The sequence below is a fragment of the Entelurus aequoreus genome, linkage group LG23 (genome assembly GCF_033978785.1).
Source record: "Entelurus aequoreus isolate RoL-2023_Sb linkage group LG23, RoL_Eaeq_v1.1, whole genome shotgun sequence".
Lineage (NCBI taxonomy): Eukaryota > Metazoa > Chordata > Actinopteri > Syngnathiformes > Syngnathidae > Entelurus > Entelurus aequoreus.
Genome location: NC_084753.1, coordinates 35,738,877 through 35,756,339, shown reverse-complemented (window position 1 = coordinate 35,756,339; position 17,463 = coordinate 35,738,877). Strand labels below are relative to the sequence as shown.

General features: G+C 42.4%; 1 protein-coding gene across 1 annotated transcript in view; it reads left to right on the top strand.

Annotated features, from left to right (window-relative positions):
• syne2b (spectrin repeat containing, nuclear envelope 2b) overlaps window positions 1–17,463 on the top strand; it is a 219,839-nt gene that overhangs the window by 77,487 nt on the left and 124,889 nt on the right. Inside the window, exons 41-55 of the mRNA XM_062034542.1 lie at window positions 1,024–1,338; window positions 1,492–1,809; window positions 3,734–4,021; window positions 5,887–6,114; window positions 6,214–6,330; window positions 6,422–6,739; window positions 8,247–8,591; window positions 8,679–8,857; window positions 9,059–9,275; window positions 9,380–9,478; window positions 10,951–11,115; window positions 13,997–14,344; window positions 14,417–14,544; window positions 16,949–17,084; window positions 17,237–17,410. Of these exons, the coding sequence (XP_061890526.1) occupies window positions 1,024–1,338; window positions 1,492–1,809; window positions 3,734–4,021; window positions 5,887–6,114; window positions 6,214–6,330; window positions 6,422–6,739; window positions 8,247–8,591; window positions 8,679–8,857; window positions 9,059–9,275; window positions 9,380–9,478; window positions 10,951–11,115; window positions 13,997–14,344; window positions 14,417–14,544; window positions 16,949–17,084; window positions 17,237–17,410 (3,375 nt within the window). The remainder of the gene's footprint in view (window positions 1–1,023; window positions 1,339–1,491; window positions 1,810–3,733; window positions 4,022–5,886; window positions 6,115–6,213; window positions 6,331–6,421; window positions 6,740–8,246; window positions 8,592–8,678; window positions 8,858–9,058; window positions 9,276–9,379; window positions 9,479–10,950; window positions 11,116–13,996; window positions 14,345–14,416; window positions 14,545–16,948; window positions 17,085–17,236; window positions 17,411–17,463) is intronic.

Below are 17,463 nucleotides of genomic sequence, written 5' to 3'. Positions count from 1 at the left end.
GTGAGAGTGAAGGACTAGAGTGCAGTGCAGGACGCATTTTTTTTCGCTCTGACCGTAACTTAGGTACAAGCTGGCTCATTGGATTCCACACTCTCTCCTTTTTCTATTGTGGATCACGGATTTGTATTTTAAACCACCTCGGATACTTTATCCTCTTGAAAATGAGAGTCGAGAACGCGAAATGGACATTCACAGTGACTTTTATCTCCACGACAATACATCGGCGAAGCACTTTAGCTACGGAGCTAACGTGATAGCATCGGGCTTAACTGCAGATAGAAACAAAAGAAATAAACCCCTGACTGGAAGGATAGACAGAAAATCAACAATACTATTAAACCATGGACCTGTAAATACACGGTTAATGCTTTCCAGCCTGGCAAAGCTTAACAATGCTGTTGCTAACGACGCCATTTAAGCTGACTTAGCAACGGGACCTCACAGAGCTATGCTAAAAACATTAGCTATCCACCTACGCCAGCCAGCCCTCATCTGCTCATCAACACCCGTGCTCACCTGTGTTCCAGCGATCGACGGAGCGACGAAGGACTTAACCCGCTCATCCGTGCGGTCGGCGGCTAGCGTCGGATAGCGCGTCTGCTGTCAAAGTCCTCCTGGTTGTGTTGCTGCAGCCAGCCGCTAATACACCGATCCCACCTACAACTTTCTTCTTTGCAGTCTCCATTGTTTATTAAACAAATTGCAAAAGATTCACCAACACAGATGTCCAGAATACTGTGGAATTTTGAGATGAAAACAGAGTTTTTTGTATTGTATTCAATGGTGTCCGAATACTTCCGTTTCAACCATTGACGTCACGCGCATACGTCATCATACATAGACGTTTTCAACCGGAAGTTTAGCGGGAAATTTAAAATTGCACTTTATAAGTTAACCCAGCCGTATTGGCATGTGTTGCAATGTTAAGATTTCATCATTGATATATAAACTATCAGACTGCGTGGTCGGTAGTAGTGGCTTTCAGTAGGCCTTTAACAGAACAATTCTCCTTTGGGCCATCAGGCTCTTCTGAGCACAAAACCAGAGGGAGACTCCAAGGTGAACCAGCTGCGATGCCTGAGCCAGAGTCTTTGCGAGCAGGAGCAGTTGGAGCAGAGCAAGAAACAGCAAGTCCAGGAGTCGCTTCAAGACGTGGAGGACGAATGGCAAGCTGTCCTCCAGGCTGCTGAAGATACTTTAAACAAGTCTGAGAAGCAAGCTCGCCTACACCAAGAAATGGATGCTTTCAGAGTCCAGAGTGACAGCTTGCAGTCCTGGATCAGCGACTCTGCTGAGGACATTCAGTCTCCTGGAGGTTGCACGGATGAAAAGCAGCATGTGAGTTGAAATCCTCGATGACCATCTTGGTGTGTTGTTGACTCCTTAAGTGAGCCTTGTCCTAAATGTGGCAAACATCAAAGTAATGTTAATTATGCAATTACATAATGACAAGAACATCTCCATGTCTTGCATGTTGTGTGTTGGTTTCAGGACATTCTGCTCATTAAAACAGACTTGGGGTCTAAGCTCCAGAACCTTAAGGAGCAGGGCGAGAGTCTGTGCAACAGTGTGGACTTGGATGAAGGCTTTCGAAAGGAGATCCAGGACACAATAAGACTAAGAGAAGAGCAGTGGCAGACGGTAACGAAGGCTGCTGAGGAGATGGAGACTGCAGCCTCTGCCGACAAGGACGTTGCTGCACTCCGAAGTCGCATCAAGGCCACCCAGTCTTGGATCAGGGAGCAGAGGCACAAGCTGCTGTCGCTTGGAAGTCACATGCTGCTCCAGGAAAGACTGCAAGTTACACAGGTGTGTTGACATATTCGTTTCATACGCACATAGGGCCTGATCTACTCAAGGTTTGCGTGTACTAAAGCACACGCAAACTTGATAGCACACAAAGCTGATCTACAAAACGTGTGCGCAGAAGATTGTGTCTCTTTAGTGAGCAGAATAGTTGACCGCAATCCATTAAGTGTGTCTATCTTCACGAATAAGCAAAATATACACTACCGTTCAAAAGTTTGGGGTCACATTAAAATGTCCTTATTTTTCAATGAAGATAACTTTAAACTAGTCTTAACTTTAAAGAAGTACACTCTATACATTGCTAATGTAGTAAATTACTATTCTAGTTGCAAATGTCTGGTTTTTGGTGCAATATCTACATAGGTGTATAGAGGCTCATTTCCAGCAACTATCACTCCAGTGTTCTAATGGTACAATGTGTTTGCTCATTGGCTCAGAAGGCTAATTGATGATTAGAAAACCCTTGTGCAATCATGTTCACACATCTGAAAACAGTTTAGCTCGTTACTGAAGCTACAAAACTGACCTTCCTTTGAGCAGATTGAGTTTCTGGAGCATCACATTTGTGGCATCACATTTGTGGGGTCAGTTAAACGCTCAAAATGGCCAGAAAAAGATAACTTTCATCTGAAACGCGACAGTCTATTCTTGTTCTTAGAAATTGAGGCTATTCCACAAAATTGTTTGGGTGACCCCAAACTTTTGAACGGTAGTGTATACTGATCATCAGGAACACCCTCAAAACTGGGAGAAGACGTAGATATGTTATTTTGCACACAGGGTGATTTATCATGACCTAAACTCGAATGAGAGCACTATTTTGCTTCTTTACTTAGCACGTCTGAAATATACATGCAAACTGACAGTTACACACATGGCTACGTATGCTTGTCAACACATAGGGACCGTCAAAAATGAGATAAATGTCTATTCAGCAATATAATTTTATAGCTGCTGGATGACTTAAGGGGCTGATTAGAACAAATTAAATTGATGCATTTTGGTGTTTTTTTTATATAGATGATATATTAATAACATGTACTCTAAGTGGAAAAACATTTTTTTTGTGTCTCGACTGTGGAGCGCACGCTCGCATTTGTCAGGTTCAAACACTGGTGACATTTATTAAACAAGACAAGAAGCAAAGAATCAAACAGAAGACAGAATTCAATTTTGCTCAATTGAGGAGAAACATGTCAACCTGTAACCTCTTACAGTGTCACCCACGCTCTGGCGAAAGATTGTACGCCACCTCTTTTTATTTGGACTTTCCCTGTTTACATAATAACATCTGTTTCTAAAGGGATTGGGAGTATGTAAACAGTCATTGTTTTCGGTCACATTAACACAAAAGAAAAAGATGCCTCAGGCTTGGGCTGGTCCTGGATTCAGCTTGGGGGAGTCTTGGATCACAATAGATAACCCCCCTCCCGTCTCCTCCCATCGTACACAATGGAATTTTCCAAGCCTTTGCTTGGTGTAACAAAGACAGCCTCTTGTCTGTTCATTGGGAACTCAGAGAACGGAAAGTTTTTTGATAATTTACATACAATTTTTCTGACAGCATTTAGTGCCAGCCACTCCCAAGAGCGCAACTTCAGCGCTCTAAAAACTAAAATAAAGAGGTTTAATTGTAGATACCCCGCAGGACTGCTTCTAAAATGCCCACAAAAGTGGTACACGTCTGCTGGTTGTTGTCACAGGTAAGAGCGTGATTACATGAATGTGCAGTAAATGAGTATGTACATGGTGTAAGCCGCATAGTACATGCAAAAAATTCATTTGAATAAGGAGGTCTGCCTCACTTTTCAGTTGCACACGCAGTCTTAGTAGATCACACGCGTGGTATTTGAATCCAAGTAGATCAGGCTCTTAGTCTTTTATTGTTTTGACTCCTTGTTAAAATAACCCTCCAAACTTGTAGGCTGTTATGGCTTCCGAACATGAGGGCCAATCAAAAGTTTTGGACTTGAAGAAGGAAGAGGAGAACCTGGATGCGAGCAGAAGGCCCGAGGTGACGCAGTTGGTGTTAGACCTGGAGCAGCAGTGGAGGTCCGTCCTGCAGACGTGCAAAGAGGCCGAATTGCGAGGTTTCGCTGACGACTTTGAGACTCAGAGTAAAACCACGCAGTCATGGGTGAGAGAGCAGGAGAAGAAGCTGCAATCCGTCAGCGTCCACGCTCCACCTGAAGAGAGATGTCGCACAATCCAGGTTTGTTTCAACGTAAACTGGTAGATGGTTGGTCTACTAAAAAGCAGCTGGATGGAAACTTCCAGAATGTTACCAGGGTTTCTTGCAGCGCTTTGTTGTTAAGGCGCCCGCCTTAACAACAAAGAGCCACCGCCTAAACTAAAGTCTTGAAGAAAAAAGAAAAAAAATGTTTTTTTTGTTTTTTTTTCGTGCGTGTGTGTGTTACGGACAGCAAAGCCCTGTCTGTCTGAGAGAAAGACAAGCATTATTGACCTACAGTTAACAACTAAGTTATTTCACTTTACCTTTTTCTGTGTTGAAGCAGCAAAAAAGGACATTATGTTAAATGAAGAGTTTCTGTCTCTGATATCATTAAGCCTACATGAACTCCATGGTGTTCAGGGAAGAATAGTCTCTCCTATTGCTATTTTACTATTTTTTCAGCTATAGTTACATCAATTATTAGTAATGTAGCAGCCTAGTTTTGAATGGCAGGGTCCCTGCTATCACATGTTGATAAAAATATAACATTTACACATAATAAAAATCAACTATAGGCTTCCCAAATGCTGTAATGAATAAAGCATGATGAGTTGAGCATATGTCAGCATGTGGCCCCACTTTTAAAGCTTATTGCAAACGCTTATTTACAGTAAGTCATTAATTTGACTTAGTCATTCAGTGTTTCCCATAAACTGCCAAGATACCTGTGGCGGTGGGGGCGTGGCTATGGGCGTGTATATGGGCGTGGTCAATATGACACCATCGAGTAATTTGCATAATTTACTACAATATGATTTTCTCTAAAAAGGCTCAAAAAATGTATACTTACTAATTAATAATAACAGTTTTGTTTTAAACGTCCATCCATTCATCCATTTTACAATATTATTACAACACTTTATGTACATATTTATATACAGATTTGAACAATAAGTTATTCACTGAAATATATCTATTAATTGTGGTTCTTACAAAAAATATATCTTATAAAATATAAAAGCTAAAATGTCTCTTAAAGCTCTGCCCCTTTAATTAGTGCATACTAAATAATTTAACTTTAGCCTACTACTACAACCATATTATTTACCAGCAACATAAAGTGAAACAGAGGCATAGGTGTCCTGCCACAGTCAGTAACAAATAAACAAAAAACAGTAGTGGTCAAATACAAATAAGGCAACAAGAGAAGTATCCTACACTTCTCTTTTGTAAAGTAAATCTGAACAGCCTATATGGGCATCTACATCAACTATATGATTTGCCTGAGAAGCTGGACAGGACAAAAAAAAAAAAAAAAAATTGTTTTTAATAATTTTTTTATTTTTCATTTTAATTTTTTTATTTGTGGCGAACGTAATTCTTTCGTGGCGGGCCGCCACAAATAAATGAATGTGTGGGAAACACTGTCATTATTTTGTCTTAGTAAGTCAATATTTCCTAAGTCAAAATAATGACATACTTAGTATCTCAGGTAACTAGGACTGTTTTGTGTTTTGTTTTTACTTTACGGAAAAAATATCGAGATACATATCGTATATTGCCATTCAGAATACGGAGCGGAAAACACAACCAAAAATTGTAGGCTTCTTCACGCGATGAAGCCGGCCTACTTCACCACAGTCTGTAGTCTATTGCCCCCCCAGGCAGCGATGAGATGGAGACGTGATGGTGGCGACAGACCAAATTACACTGTTCCATACACCCACCCAGCCCCTTCCCCGTCCGTCACGCGAACTAACAAATATTCTGGGGGAAACACTGGTTACCATATAATGAAATCCATGGCGCCTCATGACCACACCTACTTCATAATCTTTATGATAGGAATTGATCAAACACTTGTTTCACAAGACAGGATCCATTTACTTTCACTTGGTTTCCAGGATGTTCTGCAGTCCAAACCTGACGGCGACTGCCAGGTGAACAACCTGAGGAGGCGGGGCCAGAGTCTTTGTGACCGTCAGGACGTAGAGGAGGGCAGAAAGTGTCAAGTCCAGCAGACGGTCCAAGACACGGAGGAGCAGTGGAGGGAGGTTTTGCAGGTCGCCAGAAAGCTGAGAGAGGATATAGGAGCTCAAATGAACCAAGAGATGGAGAGGAGAGTTTTGGAGGTGACAAAGCTTTATCATTGGCTCGTGAGATCATTCTGAATTTGTGATGACTTTCCTGAATGTCGTTCTGGACCTCAACATGCAATTGTTCTGTTTTAGCTGACAGAATTCAAAAGCCTCCATCAGGAAACCAACCACTGGCTCTCAGACCTCCAGCAACAGCTGGATTCTCTAACCAGTCAATCAACAGAACAGGGAAGACTACATGCCGCACTGGTGAGGCAACACATCAGAGGTTTATGTTGTGTAAAGAACAATGGTCAAATTCTACATGATGGTCATCTTGGACCACATATTGTCTCCCCAGACCATCATGGGCTGCAAGTCCGAGGGGGATATTAAACTTCAAGAGATGAAGAGACGCTACCAGAGTTTATGTGCCGAGGAACTCGAGCAGCACCAAAAAGCGGATCTTGAGCGGATCGCACGGGACACACAGGACCAGTGGACCGCCGTCCTCGAGAGTGCCAAAGCGACGCTGAATGTGTTGGAGAAGCAGAGTGCTCTGAAGTGCCAACTGAGGAAGCACAAAGAGGCCAGGGAAGAAGTCCAAACCTGGCTGAAAGAACAGCAACTGAGCCTCAATTGTCATAAAGATCATGAAGTGACCATAACCACTGCACAGGTCAGTAAAGAAATAACTACGGCCACCCTCAGTAGCAAGGCCAAAAACACTTTGATCAGCACCAAACTACACACTGACATATATACACACATCATGTTTTAAAGGCCTACTGAAATAATTTTTCAAAATTTAAACGGGGATAGCAGATCCATCCTATGTGTCATACTTGATCATTTCGCGATATTGCCATATTTTTGCTGAAAGGATTTAGTAGAGAACATCGACGATAAAGTTCACAATTTTTGGTCGCTGATAAAAAAAGACTTGCCTGTACCGGAAGTAGCGTGACGTCGCAGGTTGAAGGGCTCCTCACATTTCCCCATTGTTTACACCAGCAGCGAGAGCGATTCAGACCGAGAAAGCGACGATTACCCCATTAATTTGAGCGAGGATGAAAGATTTGTGGATGAGGAACGTGAAAGTGAATGACTAGAGTGCAGTGCAGGACGTATCTTTTTTCGCTCTGACCGTAACTTAGGTACAAGCTGGCTCAGTGGATTCCACACTCTCTCCTTTTTTCTATTGTGGATCACGGATTTGTATTTTAAACCACCTCGGATACTATATCCTCTTGAAAATGAGAGTCGAGAACGCGAAATGGACATTCACAGTGACTTTTATCTCCACGACAATACATCGGTGAAGCACTTTAGCTACGGAGCTAACGTGATAGCATCGTGCTTAAATGCAGATAGAAACAAAAGAAATAAGCCCCTGACTGGAAGGATAGACAGAAGATCAACAATACTACTATCAGGAGACACCGAACCAAACACTGGACCTGTAACTACACGGTTAATGCTGTGCCGCCTGTCGAAGCCTAGCAATGCTGTTGCTAACGACGCCATTGAAGCTAACTTAGCTACGGGACCTCGTCAGAGCTATGATAAAAAAATTAGCTCTCCACCTACGCCAGCCCTCATCTGCTCATCAACACCCGTGCTCACCTGCGTTCCAGCGATCGACGGCGCGACGAAGGACTTCACCCGATCATCGATGCGGTCGGCGGCTAGCGTCGGAAAGCACGTCTGCTATCCAAGTCAAAGTCCTCCTGGTGTTGTTGCTGCAGCCAGCCGCTAATACACCGATCCCACCTACAGCTTTCTTCTTTGCAGTCTCCATTGTTCATTAAACAAATTGCAAAAGATTCACCAACACAGATGTCCAGAATACTGTGGAATTTTGCGATGAAAACAGAGCTGTTTGTATTGTGATACAATGTGTCCCAATACTTCCGCTTCAACCATCGACGTCACGCGCAAACGTCATCATTTTCAACCGGAAGTTTCCCGGGAAATTTAAAATTGCACTTTATAAGTTAACCCGGCCGTATTGGCATGTGTTGCAATGTTAAGATTTCATCATTGATATATAAACTATCAGACTGCGTGGTCGGTAGTAGTGGCTTTCAGTAGGCCTTTAAACAATTATGTTTTGGATACTGCCTCTTAATTCCACAAAGGTTAGTAGATGATCCTCTTTGAAGGTATCTGTTGTTTGTATCCAGGCCATCCTGAGCTCCAAACCCAACAGAGACTCTGAGCTGGCCGAGCTGAAAAGACAAAGCCACAGCCTCTGTGACCACGAGGACGTCGAGGATGCTGTCAAGCGGGAGTCTCAACAAGCAGTCAGAGACTTGGAGGAGCAGTGGAGGACGCTGCTCCACGATGCTGAGAACTCGCTGAAGAAAGCAGAGGTTCTGTACTCGCTCTCGAGGGAGCTGCAAGCCTTCTTTAGCCAGGCAGCTAGCACTGACACCTGGTTGGAGGAGTTGCAGGCACAGCTTGAGACCACCGGGACAGACACTTTAGGCAGCCAGGTCCAGATAGAGGACCGTCTGAATACGGCACAGGTGAGTTTTTTGTTGTCAGTCTTATAGATTACCTTTGAAATACACCTCAGATACAGCACATCCAATGTTGTAAGCGTTTGTCCTCAGACCATCTTGAACTCCAAGTCCAGTGGAGAGACTCGTGTGATGGAGCTGCAGAGGCGTGTGCAGAATCTGTATGAACACGAGGACTTGGAGGAGGACAGTAGGCTGGAGGTCCAAACAAAGCTCAAAAAGGTGGAGGAGCAGTGGAGGACCATCATGCAGGCAGCGGATGAGAGGAGCAGGTACACAAAGACCCTGTCATTATCTGAAGCTACTCGGATGCATGATCAAATAGTCCCCCACCGCAAAATACGCTTTTGAAGTTGAGGGTATTTTATCTGGGTTGTGGTTTGAATTAAGATCAGGAACCCAAAGAGCACTTGCTCCATCTCCTGCTCCTCAGCAAACAATGACTTGTGAAGTTTTTGTTTGTTGTACATCAGGCTACTACAGACGGTCGTGGGCAACCAGGTGTCCTGTCGGTACCAACAAGGACAAGTGCGGTCTCGTTTTGAGGAGCTACAAACACAGATTTCCAGTTTGCCTCGCGACTTCTCCTGGCCAGGCTTGGGAGAGCGGAGGCAGGCGATGGAACAAGCCCGGAGCCTGCTGGACAGGAGTGCAGCCCTGGGCCCCCTCCTCTCTGGTTTACGCACCAAGGTACCACACCGGGCTAAAAATTCTCATCGACGCAGAAAGCCTTAACAGAAGAGTGGAAGCAACTCTACATTTAAACATCAATACAATTCATTTGTCTTTTTCAGGCTGCAGAACTGTGTGAGACCACCCAGGACCCCGAATGGGCTGATTCAACCTGGGGTAGCATTGAAGAATCCATCCCAATTCTTCTCAAACAGTTAACAGTGAGTTGAAACACAATGGTCTAGGACAGGGTGCCAAACTTATTTTTTAGAAAAGGGTTACCTGTAAATAAATATGAAAAACATTGCTATAAATGACGACAAGTCTGTTTTGGTTTAAGAAGTACAATTGTATCCGACAAATATATGAATATACAGTATTTAATAGGGCTGTCAAAGTTGACAAAAGTTTCCTTTAACAACACTGTTTTTATTTTTGCAAACTGTGACCCTCAGTCCACACCAATGCGTTGGAAAAGCATTCTAGCTGATGTTGTGTCACAGGAATGAATAGAGAGCAGAAATGGACAAAGAAAAATGTATATTGAATGAGAAGTTTAGCAGGTCGCTCTCTCTTTAAGACCAAAGTTATTTCCATTCACTTTCGCTGTGAGAGAGTATCCAGTCGATACCACTATGATTACATTTTATTTTATACCATCACACAATCTATTTTTCTTTAAAAAAAATTCATATTATGTTTATAAACTCAGGAAATACGTCCCTGGACACATTAAGGACTTTGAATATAACCAATGTATGATCCTGTAACTACTTGGTATCAGATCACTACCCAAATTTGTAGTATCACCCAAAACTAATGTAAAGTATCCAAACAACAGATGAATAAGTGTTTAATACATTTGAACAGAAGTGTAGATAGAACATGTTAAAACAGAAATTAAGCAGATATTAACAGTAAATAAACAAGTAGATTAATAATTCATTTTGTACCGCTTGTCCTTCATAGTTTTGACAAAATAATAGAATGAGAAATGAGACAATATGTTACTGCATACGTCAGCAGCCAAATTAGGAGCCTTTGTTTGCTTACTTACTACTAAAAGTTGTGTAGTATGGTCACTATTTTATTTAAGGCCAACATTTTTCTTCGATTACAATAAGAAACATGTTTAATGTACCGTAAGATTGTTTTGTTAAAATAAAGCCCAAAATGCCATTTTTTTGTGGTGCCCCTTATTTAGAAAAGTATCAAAGCCCTCACGTGTATATATACTATATATGTATGTATATATATATATATATATATGTATGTATGTATGTATGTATGTATGTATGTATGTATGTATGTATGTATATGTATATATATTATTTAAAAAAATGTGGACACCAACCAAAAACATTTGTTTAGATAGTAGCACTCATCGTAAAATACTTTTTGGTTTATTTAGTTCTTGCGGTGTGCCAAGGGCCGATGACAAACGAGTCTAATTGAGAAATACATTTTATTTTGAAATTATTTAACATTTACGCTCATCCTGCTGGCTGAACACCGGTTCTGGCCCGCCGGCTGTACGTCTGACACCCCTGGTCCAGGAAGAACGTATAACAATTTCTTGTATGCATGCCTGCTTTGTCGTCATATCCTTTGTTTCACATTCCAAATAATACCCTGAACATACCTCTTATGAGACTGAAAAGGTTTGCTATGTGTCTGGGATGTATGTAATCAGGAGGCGCTGGCAAACCTGGAGCGAGGAATCATGGCAGAGAGGCAATGCACTCAGCTTTTGGAACAGCATGAAGCGGCACAGGACTGGCTGAGAGAGCAGGTGAAAGCCCTGAAAGCGCCTCCAGATGACAGAAAAGGTCTTCACAGTGCCATCAACACACTGAAGGTACGCGCACAAAACAAGTGTGATCACTTTTAGGAAGAACATTGTCAGGTTCAAACACCGATGACATCTATTAGACAAGACAAGAAGCAAAGAAATCAAACAGAGCCAGGATTCAATTTAGCTCATGAGGAGAGCGCGTAGACCTGTACCCTTGTACAGTGTCGTCCCACGCTCTGACGAGGGAGTTCCACGCCATAGCATTACATTACGCAGCTTCTCCTAAGGGCAGGTGGTCATAAATAGCTGTTGCACTCGGTCATAAGCAGTTCAAAGAAAAGGTGCCTAGAGCGAGGTCAGGTCTGCTCCCTCTCTGCTTTGTAGATCTCGGGTCATGACAAGGTCTTCCTGTGGCTGTCCAATAGATCATGGAGACCGACACCTCCACGTCGCATCCCATCGCACACAGTGGAGGTTTACAAGCGGCAGGCCTTTTGCTTGATAAGGACAAAGACAGCTTTTGTCTTCTCGCAGGGCTGCCTGAACTAATGGGAAAACAAATTGTGTGATAACTTACATACAATTATTCTGACAAACATTATTTAATTTCAGGTACCGTCTTTTCCAGACTACAAGGCACACTTAAAATCATTTTTTCCCCTCAAAACTCGAGGCTGCGCCTAATAACCCGGTGCGCCTAATGTACGGAATAACTCTGGTTTTGCTTACCGACCTTGAAGCTATTTTATTTGGTACATGGTGTAATGATAAGCGTGACCAGTAGATGGCAGTCAAAGATAAGAGATACGTGTAGACTGCAATATGACTCAAGTAAACAACACCAACTTTTTATATGTTCCATTGAAAATATAGAACATTACACGCGGCGCTCAAAAATCTATCTAAATGTTTTAGTACGACTTTGGTAAGCTATGAAGCCACACCACTTGAAGGATTGTCGGCGCATTAAACATAGGAGTATTATTATGGTGTGTGTATAAGGTAAGACATATTATCTGGCGTTTTGTTTCGCATTATTAAGCAAAAGCAACTTTTCTTACCTTCTAGTTTATTTGGGATCTGCATAATTCCTGAAAAATTGAGCGAATCCGTCTTTGTGGTCCGTGCCGACGCCGTAGTCAATAAGCTTCTTCTTTTTCTCTATCTTCTTGGTATGTGACATTCATCCTCCGCTGTTGCCATTTCTAATATAAAGTAGTGTTAAGTTCTTACTTATATCTGTCAGTAAATTCGCCATGAAAGCGCTAAAACATACCGGTGTAGTGAGTTTACATTATTCACCCAAGGAACTTTAGTTATTAGAGAGTCAGACGGTTTTTCACGGGACACATTTCCGGCCTTGTTGTTGTTTCCAGATGAGGAGATGCTGCTCCGTTATTGATTGAAGTAAAGTCTGAATGTCATTAAAACAGTTAGCTCCATCTTTTGACACTTCTTCCACTCCCGCCCTTGCACGCTACACCGCTACAACAAAGATGACGGGGAGAAGACGCTGCCGAAGGTGACCCACGTAAATAAGACCGCCCACAAAACGGCGCTTACGGAAGCGACTGTCAGAAAGCGGCTTGAAGATGATCTGTAAAACATCATCTATGCAACATTTTGACCAAAGAATCACCATTGCATGTTATGTAGACCACAAGGAAGTGTTTTCAATTTAGAGAAAAATTATAATAATATGACTCCTTCAATGCGCGCTATTAACCGGTGCGCCTTATACAGTTTACATACCCTGGGAGAATTTATGATTTCTTGGCCATTCTCCAGAGAATATGAATGATAACACAAAAACCTTTCTTCCACTCATGCTTAATGGTTGTGTGAAACTATTTATTGGCAAACAACTGTGTTTACTCTTTTTAAATCAAAATGGCAAAAGAAAGTACCCAAATGACCCTAATCAAAAGTTTACATACCCCATGCATGGTCGAGTCGCCAGAAGAAAGCCATCACTCCAAATGACTTTGTTCCAGAAGTTTTGAGGCTTGTCTCTGTGCTGTTTGGCGTAATGTAAGCGGGATACTTTGTGACATTTGCGCAGAAATGGCTTTCTTCTGGCGACTCGACCATGCAGCCCATTTTTCTTCAAGTGCCTCCTTATTGTGCATCTTGAAACAGCCACACCACAATTTTTCAGAGAGTCCTGTTTTTCAGCTGAAGTTATTTGTGGATTTTTTTTTGCATCTCGAACCATTTTCCTGGTAGTTGTGACTGAAATCTTTGTTGGTCTACCTGAATCCCTCATTTTCCACTTCTTAATCAGCGTTTGAACACTGCTGATTGGCATTCTCAATTCCTTGGATATCTTTTTATACCTCTTTCCTGTTTTATGCAGTTCAATTACCTTTTCTCGCAGATCCTTTGACAATTATTTTGCCTTCCCCATGACTCAGAATCCAGAAACATGTGTGCAGCACTGGATGAAAGATGCAATGGTCTGTCAGAAGCCCAGAAACTTGCTGACCTTTTATAAACACACATTCATTACAAACAAACATGTCACAGGTGAGGATTGGAACCTTGATTAGCCATTCAAACTTGTTTGTGTCAACTTTGGTGCAGGCTATCAGATCAAAGTCACTAGGGTATGTAAACTTTTGATCAGGGTCATTTGGGTACTTTCTTTTGTCATTTTGATTTAAAAAGAGTTGTTTGCCAAAAAATAGCTTCACACAACCATTAAGCATGAGTGGAAGAAAGGTTTTTGTGTTATCATTCATATTCTCTGAAGAATGGCCAAGAAATCATAAATTCTCCCAGGTTATGTAAACTTAGGAGCACGACTGTATATGAAAAAAGATCAAAAATAGACCATTCATCAGGAGTGTGCCTTATAATCCGGTGCGCCCTATGGTCCGGAAAATACGGTAAACAATGTCTGCTGATTGTCTTTGTTTAATTAGTATGATGTTCTATCTCCCAGGCGTTACTCCAGACTGTGGATAGGGAGCAGAGAGAGATGAAGGAGCTGGATGCCGCCAGAGATGATCTCCTCAGCGTCTGCACCCCCGGTGGTCGGGATGCTCTCACCCTGGAGGTTAGCCACCTGCACGAGCTCTGTGCCACCTCTGAGCATGATGTGAAGGACCACCTGGCGGCCTGCGAGGCCCGCTTGCGGGACCTGGAATGCCAGGCAGCCCAAAAGACGAAGGCGCTGACAGAGAAAGCAACTGCTCTGCAGTGGGAGCTGCGATCTTTGGACCAGGCGCTGGGATACAGTGAACCGCAGGACAATGTTGAACAGATCCAACAGCACTGGCACAGCCTGCAGGTTCTATTTCACTTTTACTCTATACACATACGCTTCAGCCCTTTCTAAAATAATGCCCTATCCCTGTGGCAGAATTGTAAAAAGTCGCTCGAGGAAATCCACGGGAAAGTTGATCAGCTGCAGGAGGAAGTCCGTTCTGCCAATGAGCTGCCAATAGAAATAACCACCAGCGTCGACTCTCTGCGCCAACAACATGACAGGTAGTGTGGAGAATAGTTTTGTTGACATAAATCAGGTATTGTCTGTCTTATCATATGATGATCTAATGTTCAGTGGAACCCGTTTATTTTTCCTTTTTGAGGTAACCAAAACCGAACGTACCTATTGCCTCGACATTTTCTTGGGATTTTCACCAGAAACATAAGGAGAGTTTTGGATGATAGACTTTTCCTTAATTTGTGAATTGATTTATTTTCCAAATTTGTCTGTTTTTATTTGATAGTCTATACTAAATCTATTGCTGTCTTTGAATAATATTTTTATAGTTAAAATCATTTTCTGTTGGATTCAGTAGATTTTGCACATCGTCAACGATCAGACAAATACGGGCAAAATCTATGGCATTTCTATGTACATGTAATGAGGAGCCCCACAAATAAAAATATCTAATTTCAGCTCAGAGAGGAAGGCTAGAACACTCAGATAAACGATTTAAACAGGAAAAAAATTTGGAGTGTTAAGTGAGCGTCAAAAAATATAAAAAATGCCCATCTGGAGCAGGGGTATCAAAATCATTTTAACTCAGGGGCTGCATGGAGGAACATTTATTCTCAAGTGGGCCTGATTGGTAAAATCATGGCATGATAAGTTAAAAATAAAGACAACTTCAGATTGTTATGTTTGTTTAAAAATAGAACAAGCACGCTTACGTGTTGTGGTAGATCATATTCTATCTTCATTTATGGTTATTTATACTTCCTGAATAAATGATATGATAATGTTCATTATATGTATGTAGGCATTAGCCAGGCCTCCCTCGCCCGCCTGCAGCTCGTGCAGAACTCTGCTGCTCGTCTGCTAACACAGACCCGCAGACGTGAGCACATCACCCCTATGTTAGCGTCCCTTCACTGGCTCCCTGTGCGTCACCAAATCAACTTTAAACTCCTTTTATTTGTTTTTAAATGTCTAAACAACCTCGTGCCAACATATCTCTCCGACCTCCTTCAGCCTTACTGCCCCACCCGATCCCTAAGATCAGCCGATCAGCTGCTACTAACAATCCCTGACACAAGGCTGAAGCTTAGAGGTGACAGAGCTTTCGCCGCTGCTGCTCCCAAGTTCTGGAACGACCTACAGAACAACGACGATAAAGTTTGCAACTTTTGGTCGCTGATAAAAAAAAGCCTTGCCTGTACCGGAAGTAGCGTGACGTCACAGGAGGAAGGATTCCTCACAATTCCCCGTTGTTTACAATGGAGCGAGAGAGATTCGGACCGAGAAAGCGACGATTACCCCATTAATTTGAGCGAGGATGAAAGATTCGTGGATGAGGAACGTGAAAGTGAAGGACTAGAGTGCAGTGCAGGACGTATCTTTTTTCGCTCTGACCGTAACTTAAGTACAAGGGTTCATTGGATTCCACACTCTCTCCTTTGTGTATTGTGGATCACGGATTTGCATTTTAAACCACCTTGGATACTATATCCTCTTGAAAATGAGTCGAGAACGCAAAATGGATATTCACAGTGACTTTTATCTCCACGACAATACATCGGCGAAGCTCTTTAGCTACTGAGCTAACGTGATAGCATCAGGCTCAAATGCAGATAGAAACAAAATTAAAAAATACCCTGACTAGAAGGATAGACAGAAGATCAACAATACTATTAAACCATGGACATGTAACTACACGGTTAATAATTTCCAGCTTGGCGAAGCTTAACAATTGAAGCTAACTTAGCTACGGAGCGGCGGCGGGCGTTGTAGCTTTCGACGACACCCCAGCCGCCATCAGAGTCGGCAAGAAAAATATATTTCCCCAAAGTTACGCACGTGACATGCACATAGCGACACGCACGTACGGGTAAGCGATCAAATGTTTGGAAGCCAAAGCTGTACTCACGGTAGCGCGTCTGCTATCCAGCTCAAACACAACACAACCTCCTGGTTGTGTTGCTGTAGTCCGCCGATAATACACCGATCGCACCTACAACTTTCTTCTTTGCAGTCTCCATTGTCCATTAAAGAAATTGCAAAAGATTCACCAACACAGATGTCCAGAATACTGTGGAATTTTTCGATGAAAACAGAGCAGTTTGTATGGTGACACATTGGGTCCGAATACTCCCGTTGCCGTCGTGACGTCACGCGCATACGTCATCATACATAGACGTTTTCAAGCGGAAGTTTCCCGGGAAATTTAAAATTGCACTTTGTAAGTTAACCCGGCCGTATTGGCATGTGTTGCAATGTTAAGATTTCATCATTGATATATAAACTATCAGACTGCGTGGCCGGTGGTAGTGGGTTTCAGTAGGCCTTTCATTTAATGACTATAAACAGGACCAATTTAAGCAGGTTCCACTTAATTGCGACATCTTCCCTAGTGACACGTACTGGTGACATTTGGGTCCATGAATGTTTTCTTTATGACTCCTTCAGTTTGCAGACCAGGCTGAGGGAGCATCAACAAAGTTGCTCAACAAATGCTGCTCGCTGTTTGACGAATTCAATCCAAGCACTGCAGGAATGGACCCACAACCACAACAAGCCTTCGGAATCCATTGCAACTGTGCAGGTTTGGATCTTTCTATGTATGTTTTATTCCGGTAATGATTGTAGTGAACAGCTGTTAGCATTAATGCTTAAATGAGAACCCCGTGTTCAATTAGAACTTGCTCAGTAACCTAATGGAAATCATTAAAGACATATTCTTTATCCTGGTATCAGGAGGCAGCAGATGAAGGGGAAAAGATGCAGGCTATTCTTCAGGAGGCACTTTCTCATCATCAATTTCTGAGTGACTGTTTAAAGCAGGATGTGTTTGACAAACTTTCAAAAGACAGTTCAGAAACACTCAGACAAGCAGGGACACTCCAGATGTCTCTCTGTCACAACTTAAAGGTACGTATCTAAAATATTCACACACAAAAACGTAGTTATTGGATAATTTTAAT